Raw genomic sequence first — 8,283 nt, 5'->3', positions numbered from 1 at the left:
TGTGTGTGTGTGTGTGTGTGTGTGTGTGTGTGTGTGTGTGTGTGTGTACATAAGTAAAAAATAATACCATCATTTCTTTCATCATAGTTAACGGTCATAATAGTCATAGTCATAATATTTAACTGTTTGTACAGAACGCATGACAAAACCTTTAAGTGCAGCCAATAATTGAACAACATAGAGGAAATCAATGGAAAACACACTTCATTTTACGTGTGTTTTTGTCTGTTTTCAGGCCATCAGCTCTTTGAATAAGTATCCATTACCGCTTCAAAACGCCAAAGAGGCAAAGATCCTGCAGAACTTTGGAGACGGCATCTGTAAAATCCTGGATGAAAGACTGCAGCGGTACCGTAGAGAAAACGGTAAGACACCTGAACTATTGTTTGACTCTCTTTTTTTCGTAGCACTTTGCCACGAGACAAGCCCTTTGTGATTCTGTGGAGTCGTGTTTCTGTTAAACACGAGACATAAAACTAGAAGTTGAAGTTATCAGTTTACACCAGCTGCTCTGTCTTTGTCCTCCTCTGCTGTAGGTCCAGATTCTCTCCCTGAAGGACTGCCCCCTCCTGGCAGACCGGACAACAACAGCCTGGCTCCCTCCAGAAAGGTAAATAGGGAGAGTGTGTTTGTCTCACTGTGTAAAGACATGATTACATACCAAAAATACAGCAATCGTAACATTTCCAAATGGACAAATTGTTGGAAATTTGTATATGTAAGGAGGAGTAGTTTGAGTTTAGATTACTTCAGTGACTCGGTGTGATCGCTTCCGTTTTTTTTTTTGTTTTATCTTTCCTTGTAGAAGAATGCAGCAGGGGATCAAGGGAAAGAAGGAGGAGGAGGAGGAGGAGGAGGAAAGAAGAAGAAGAAGAAGAGGAGGATGAGGGAGTACGTGCCCCAGAAGAGGTCTGGGGGTTATGCAGTACTGCTCACCCTCTACAGACAGTCACAGGTGCAACTTTCTCCATCACAGTAGTTTAAATTAGTTAAAAGTATTGCATTGTGGCCTCAGTAATTAAAATCACAATGTGTCATCTCTCTCTCCCTCTCCCTCTCCAGATCGCAGGAAGCAAAGGTTATATGTTTAAGATGGAGCTACAAGCAGAGGCTCAGCTTCTCTGTGATAAGTCTTTCACTGTTGTAAGTGAAATATTGTTTATAACACAACGTTCCCAATCCGACCTTTTGCTCTTGTTAACCCCTGTTAAGTGGGTTTATTTTCAAATTAAGTAGTTTCCCTTCTTCCTTTTTGTTCGTGTGTGTGTGTGTGTGTGTGTGTGTGTGTAGCCAGATTTAGGCAGTAAGTACACCGCCTGGTCTTCAGTGAGCACTCTGATCCACAAGAACTTCATCACAAAGACCCACAACCCTGCAAGGTACACAGGAAGATATTTATATGTATTGCCATGACATTTGTCAGAGGCATTCATGTTCCCCTCAGGATGCTGATGTGGGCATTTAGCACATCCTTGTGTAGTTGCTGGCATACATGTCTATAGACTCTTAGTGTTGCTAATGATATGAATACAGCGAAGACAACTTGTTTGGTTAGCCGATGAAGTTCCCTCTCCTTCCTCGCTCAGGTATTCTCTGACTGAAGAGGGTCTGGCTTTGGCGGAGCGACTTGAGTCGGTAGAAGAAGACACTAAAGACTGCTCTGAGGGGGACAGGGAGGAGGCTAGGAGTGAGGAAGAGGTGGAGGAAGAGGAATGTGGTGCTGGGCTTGTGGACCTCACTGCTAGTGATGACGAAGAAGAAGAAGACGGAACATCGTGAGTGTGCTTTAAATGAGTGACGTCTTCACTTTCTGCTCTTTTTCCTGCTGGAACAAAATAAATCATCGTCTCTTCACAGGCCTGCAGAGAGGCCGACGTGTGTCGCCCAGCAGAGGAGTGAGGTGGACGGGATGAGTTTTTCGGGAAAACCCCAGAACTCACAGGCAACGAGCAGAAAGCCGAATGCAGGATGTCTTCTGCCTGGAGCCTACGAAGTTATCCTCTGTGTGGACTTCATTGAGACAACCGGGTAAGAGAGCATGTCTGGATGTATCCGTGTGAGTCAAAGACGCTCGTGTTGACTTGTTGACTTGTCCGTGCAGCGGGAGCAACCACCGCAAGGATGAGCTGGTCAAAGAGCTCCAGAGAAATGGAGTGAACTTCGATGTGAGGAAGCTGAACGTTGGAGACTTCCTGTGGGTTGCTCGAGAAAAGGTTGCACCTGTTCCAGGTAACGCAGACACACCCAGAAAGATCAAACTAAGGGAGTGATGTCAGAGAAAACAAGAGAGAACGGTTTTAAAACGGTGTTATTAAAAGTTTACTCACCTACTGAGGCGTGAATATCACCATATGGTATTTGCATGTCGCCCATATATCTACATGAAATAAGAATGCATTATAATCTTTCTCCAGGCCAGCTGCGTGCCCCTACAGGCAGGGAGCTCGTCCTTGATTACATCATCGAGAGGAAGAGGATGGACGACCTGTGTGGTAGCATCATTGACGGACGCTTCAGGGAACAGAAGGTCGGTTGCTGCTCGGTGCAAATTCTTCTAATTATTAATTTATTTATTCAAATTATTAGTAAGTTAGACTGTAAGTATGTCGGTTACCTGAGATCCTATTGATGCCGTAACATTGCTTGTTTTGTCTCAGTAATAGCCAATAAATGCTTTAAAATATTGAATTAAATGTTATGTAAATTGTGTGGAGAGCAAAAGAAGCTATCCCATGGGCTCTTTAGCTTAAAATGAGCTTATGAACAATGACGTGCACACAGAAGATAACGTCTCCCTTGATCTCTTCCCTGCATCAGTTCCGGCTGAAGAGGTGTGGTCTCCGGAGACCCTGCTATCTGGTGGAGGAGTGCGGGTCGGCGGCCTCCCACCTGAGTTTACCTGAGACCACCCTGCAGCAGGCCATAGTCAACACACAGGTGCGTGAACACACAGTCCTACACTTGGACTACAGCAGATCCAGACCAGTATGTGGGTCGATATTATTGTTTAACACAAGTACGTTTAGGAGTATATATATATATATATATATATATATATATATATATATATATATATATCTGCATCAAAAATGTCAGACTGGGTCCGGCTCTACACAACATTAGTCAAGCTTCAGTCATCATTCACCACACGAATATTAGCTCAACCGTGGTACAAACAAGTGAACACCAATCGTTACAGGATTGTTGATGTGGTGTGTGTGTACTGTACGTACACGTATGTACGTACAGTACGTATACGTACGTACGTTGTGTGTCTGCACTACTCGTATGTGTGTGTTTGTGTGTTAGGTAGTTGATGGCTTCTTTGTGAAGAGAGTCCAGGATGTGAGGGAGTCAGCTGCCTACCTCACCGTCATGACGCGGTACCTGATTAAACTCTATCAGGTAACGCGCACACACAGTTCATTTTCTTAATACACACAATGCTTGTTAGTAGGATCGTCCCCAGTTACGTTGCTTTGTATACTATCTCCTAGATGACACTGAACCATGCTTTACATTCGGTCTTGTTCATCTTTACTTCAGAACTGTACGCTGATCTGTCGCTCCAGAGAGCTGGAGGGTGATGGAGGGAGTGATGAGGAGGAGGAGAGAGGAACGCCCTCCTGCTCTCTCATCTCTTTTGCAGAGTTCAACCACGGTGCAGTCAAAAACAAGGTGTGTGTTTGTGTGTACACGGTTTCGACAAGCACTTTGAATTTGCAAATGAAGAAATACTGCAAAAACTGCTGCTCCTCAGCGAGAGAGTTATTCAGTGCCTTATTTTGGGCTTCAACAACACACACGCGTGTTGTTTCTCTCTCTATATATACAGTGTGTGTATATACATACAGTGTTACATTGTGTGTTTGTGAATCCCTGTTTCCCTTCTAGTGTCAGACGGTGAGAGAAGTGTTTGCAAGACAGTTGATGCAAGTTAGCGGTTTGTCTGGAGACAAGGCAGCTGCTATACTGGAGCAATACAGCACTCCACACAGGTAACATCTCACCCACTCACCAAGAAGTCTTCCCCATTACCTCCCTTTTGTTCCTGGTGACATACTCGTGATGTCACGTAGCACCAAGAAGCCTCTCTTTAGATTGAATGTGAACGTATCTGGGTAGTGAGCACCAGCAGAGATATCGTGGATGCAGAAAGAGCAAATTAAGTTTTAGAAACTTACTGAGGAAGACGTAACATTTCTGCCAGTTATGCCTATTTCCACTTTTATTTGAATACAAATAAGTTTGCTTCCTCAACAAACACAAACACAATCACTGGGATCTTTTTAATCTTCCTGCTTCTCTGTTCACGTCAGTCTTCTGACAGCCTATGAACGGTGTGCGAGTGAAGCACAGAAAGAAAAACTCCTCTCTTCCATCCGACACGGGAAGCTCAAACGGTTTGTAACTTGATTTATATTTTATGATTCGTGTGGTGTTTGTTGTTACCCAGTCAAGACAAAGACGAAGTATCATACTTGAGTCAAACGACTGACTTCACTAAAATATACTCAACTAGCAGTTAGGTTGAGCGTGACGTGTTAACTTAAGTTGAATTCTAATAGGACTTTGATTTGTGAAACCCTTTCTACACACATGGAAAGAACAAAACATATATGCTAAATAAGATTAAACACATCAGAAGTGCTACAAGGAGCGACTGATTGTTTCTTTCCTTTGTTTTGCAGAAACCTTGGTCCAGCTCTGAGCAGAACGGTTTATCAGCTGTACTGTACTCAAGGAGCTCTGTCATAGTCACCGGTGAACATCTGTCATTCACATCTGTCTCAGAGACAAACTCAGGCTCACTTACTGTGAATACATTAACACTATTAGTTCCTAATTTACTATGTAAATACAAAGACGCTATATTTTAATCTCTGTAACATGCTATTTGTATAAAGAATTTCACAAATGTATCCTCATACTGCATCAATAAAATGTATTATTTTGAATAGTATTTTATTGCAAATGTGAAGACCAGTGTGCAGGTTTTAGTGGCCTCCAGCGGTGAGGCTGAATACTCTTCTGCTCGCTCCCTCTTCAACCGTGTCAGAGAACTACGGTGGCCTGAAGGGAACGTAAAAGAAACGTGTTCCCAAGATTCCTTTCGTCGTTAGCATGCTTAGAGTTTAGCCTTTCGTTGGGTTGCAGAAACGGCTTGCTGAAGGAAGCTAATGCTAAAGGCACTGAACTCTGGGATTACGCCATCTGGGAAACCGTTAACCGGAGCACTATGCCTGGGAATGTTTTATGACTTTTCAACATGCTATACCATCACATTTTTAACTATGGAATACTATATTCATCCTGATTAAGTATTGCATGTCGTAAAACAATCATAGTTTGACATTTCATAAAATTGTAATGGCATTTTAACATTTATGGCAAATGACCCAAGTTAAACAGTTTTTCCAAATTGTTAAATTGATTGAACAAAATGACGACATGCCGTTTTCAGGGTAGATTTTTTTTCCTTAGTTTAATTCTAAAATAAATATATAGACAAAGGAAGTGAAGATATCTGGTGATTCCACTAGAGGAAAACCAGGTTGCTCTACTGGCCGCGTCACGGGAGAGTGTAATTAGTAAATCAGGCAAATTTAATGGAAAAATAAGCCATGTAGAAAACAAACACACAGACAGCATGCTGGATGCTCCAGCAATCAGGTGGTTGAAAAGAATAAAAATACAATGCGTTTGCTTCTTTTGAGTAATTCAATAAACTGAGGAAATCTGGCAATGTGCACACCTACAGGGGATCTCAGGAGTTATACTCTCTACTCATTGGATAAGAAATGTACTTGCATGTTCCTGTACGAGCCGGGTGAAGCAGATATGTATAGAAGTTGGGAATGCATGGCTTAGGTGCACCAAAGAAAGCCACGGCACAGCGGTTACATTTTCTACGGTACGCTATTAGGACGATGTGAACGCTATTAAATCACATGAATACCCCACATGGGAGGTCAAAGTCTGGAAATCACTTAATAAAACAAAGTCAATTGAGAATCTAAATGTGTGGTAACTTGTTTAAGAATGTCTTGCTTTCATAGGTTGACTCAGATGGTATTACATGTATAATTAAAAGAAGAAGTGGATGATTGTTTGCCTCAACCCTGCCATCTCCACTATGGTCCATAACTTGACAATTTATGATATTTACAAAAAATAGGAATACAAAAAAAAAAACCTGTTAATCTGTTCCAAGATGAGTCCCGTCTAACCCGACAAAGTGCCGTTTCGATTACCATCTCCTTCTCAAGGTTCAAATGTGTTTAGGTCTGCCTTAAAACAACCGTAGCACGGCATATGTACATTGAAATAGGCTTCGTAAGCATTCCTCCTCTCCATACTGGCTGCAGTTTCTTAAAATGCATTTTACACATAATTGTGGGGTTTGTCCCTACGTCTCTTAAATTGGAATCAGGTTTGCAAGGGTTCGCTTCACAGCCAGTGTGAGCAGGAGGATATTTACAGAGACCACTTATCATTTCAGTGTACAGACGGGCACGCAAGTGTTGTATTAACACACGCCTGAAAGAAATCAGAAGCCTTTCTTTAACCCCACCTCCCTCATGGTACAATAAGAGCGCATTGTTCCCCGAGTTCAAGCTAGAGTCTCTCCAATGGTCCTCATCAAGACAAGCGCATCTTTGCTTTAGGTTTGAAGTGTGTCTGAATCAAAATGCTACTGCTGTTACACAGTCAAATATTCAAGTCCACGCAGATCCAGCTCTTCTGTTTTGCCTCATCAGTCGTGTCAACCTAAGTATTCAGATCCAAGTGAATCTGAGACGCTTGTGGTCGGGTTCCCCCAAACTCCCTCGGAAGCAACAGAGTGAAACTTCACCTACAGGTGAAAAACATTCTTTTGGTTCCAGGACAGAGTTAGGCAGGGCAGTCTCTACGTTCAGATAAACAGCCGGTATCAGGATCCTGGATCCACTGATCATTCATTACCATGTTGGCTCTAATGTGTCCCTCTAGACAGCCATAGTGATGCAGGGTTTAGGCGAGGGGACCAAAACCTTCAGGAGAAACCAAAGTCATGCGCTGTAACACATACAGCAGTCCCCTTTGGCTCCGATACGCAGTTAGTCGGGCATGTCGATGCAGAGTTTAGGGGGCGGGACAAAATATTTCCCGGGGCTCTGTGTGATCACCACGCCGGTCTTCTTGTGGAACATGGGGGCGATCTTTGGTGGCGGCTCGGGAACGGGCATGTCCTCGACCGCCTCGGGGTCCTCGCTGCGCTGGAGGTCGTAGGACACGTTACCGTACTCCCGGAGGAAGGGGAGGAGCTCCAACAGGAAGTGGCAGAAGTCCTTGCGGATGCCGAACCACCCTACAGATCAGAGGGGAATTTAAAGGGTAGCTTTGGTATTTTTTTCCCCATGTTTAGTGTCTAAATAATTAATAAAATGAATTCCTGCTCACGCACTGCAATGTGATCTCTTGGGGCAAGCTGACACCGTCATTTAAAACCACTAAAAGTGCTTTTTTTTTTTTTTCTCCAATGGCGGTAAATACTCACAGTGGTTCCCCCCCTTCTGGCCAAACGTGGTGGCCATGAGTGTGAGCAGGGAGAGCCAGAGCGGGACGAACACGCACACGTAGCTCAGACTGTTGTGGCCGTCCAGCTTGTGCACCAGAAGGATCTGAGGAGACACGTGAATGTTAGGAGTCATTAGAAAGCCAACGTGCATGAAGCTGTGAGTGTGTATACGCACACATACGCCTAAAATGGTGATGATCAAAGAAAGCAAACGCACATAAATAGCTTAAGAAATTGGTATTAAACTCTTTCTTTATGGTGTTAACAAAATATATGTATGTTTAAAGACTATACATATATTTGGCCAGCAGAGGGCATGATAGGCACATTTTATGATTAAAGAACTTTTCTATAATATTTAGTGATATGAACGATATCATTCTGATAATCTAATTGGTTTGTTTGGAGTTCATTAATATTTGTTCAAGGACTTGAAAAGGTGTAATTTGGGCCTGAAGACGTATATATGAAGAATAAACACAATATAACTCGCCTCAAAGGTGAGAAGGGGCACGACGATGGTCATCCAACTGATGGCCATGGTGATGTGAGTCCGCCGCTGCTCGGCGATGATGTCAATGGAGCGGAGGAAGAGGACCGACCAGATGATGTAGTAGAGAACGACCAGGCACAGGAAAGACATCAGGATCCACAGCGGGACACACACCACCTGGGACACACACACACACACACACACACACACACACACACACACACACACA

The 8,283-nt window shown here is 43.3% G+C and overlaps 2 protein-coding genes across 4 annotated transcripts in view; one reads left to right on the top strand and one right to left on the bottom strand.

The window, feature by feature from the left end:
* The window catches only part of mus81 (MUS81 structure-specific endonuclease subunit), a 5,500-nt gene extending 542 nt beyond the window's left edge, over window positions 1-4,958 (top strand). For 2 of the 3 annotated variants that reach the window (XM_031851135.1, XM_031851136.1), the window contains exons 3-17: window positions 236-365; window positions 537-610; window positions 806-955; window positions 1,063-1,143; window positions 1,291-1,379; window positions 1,587-1,775; window positions 1,858-2,028; window positions 2,102-2,229; window positions 2,415-2,527; window positions 2,818-2,937; window positions 3,310-3,405; window positions 3,547-3,678; window positions 3,895-3,998; window positions 4,320-4,403; window positions 4,692-4,958. In XM_031851135.1, the coding sequence (XP_031706995.1) occupies window positions 236-365; window positions 537-610; window positions 806-955; window positions 1,063-1,143; window positions 1,291-1,379; window positions 1,587-1,775; window positions 1,858-2,028; window positions 2,102-2,229; window positions 2,415-2,527; window positions 2,818-2,937; window positions 3,310-3,405; window positions 3,547-3,678; window positions 3,895-3,998; window positions 4,320-4,403; window positions 4,692-4,758 (1,728 nt within the window). In that variant the 3' untranslated portion in view covers window positions 4,759-4,958. The remainder of the gene's footprint in view (window positions 1-235; window positions 366-536; window positions 611-805; window positions 956-1,062; window positions 1,144-1,290; window positions 1,380-1,586; window positions 1,776-1,857; window positions 2,029-2,101; window positions 2,230-2,414; window positions 2,528-2,817; window positions 2,938-3,309; window positions 3,406-3,546; window positions 3,679-3,894; window positions 3,999-4,319; window positions 4,404-4,691) is intronic. The other variant, XM_031851137.1, reaches the window with a different exon arrangement.
* Window positions 4,959-5,466: 508 nt separating this feature from the next.
* tmem185 (transmembrane protein 185) overlaps window positions 5,467-8,283 on the bottom strand; it is a 4,904-nt gene continuing 2,087 nt past the window's right edge. Inside the window, exons 5-7 of the mRNA XM_031851144.1 lie at window positions 8,055-8,231; window positions 7,541-7,664; window positions 5,467-7,351 (exon numbers count right to left, since the gene is read on the bottom strand). Of these exons, the coding sequence (XP_031707004.1) occupies window positions 7,101-7,351; window positions 7,541-7,664; window positions 8,055-8,231 (552 nt within the window). The 3' untranslated portion in view covers window positions 5,467-7,100. The remainder of the gene's footprint in view (window positions 7,352-7,540; window positions 7,665-8,054; window positions 8,232-8,283) is intronic.

The sequence above is a fragment of the Anarrhichthys ocellatus genome, unplaced genomic scaffold (genome assembly GCF_004355925.1).
Source record: "Anarrhichthys ocellatus isolate YVR2014 unplaced genomic scaffold, GSC_Weel_1.0 scaffold11, whole genome shotgun sequence".
Taxonomy (NCBI): Eukaryota; Metazoa; Chordata; class Actinopteri; order Perciformes; family Anarhichadidae; genus Anarrhichthys; species Anarrhichthys ocellatus.
This window is presented reverse-complemented; position numbering and strand designations above follow the sequence as displayed.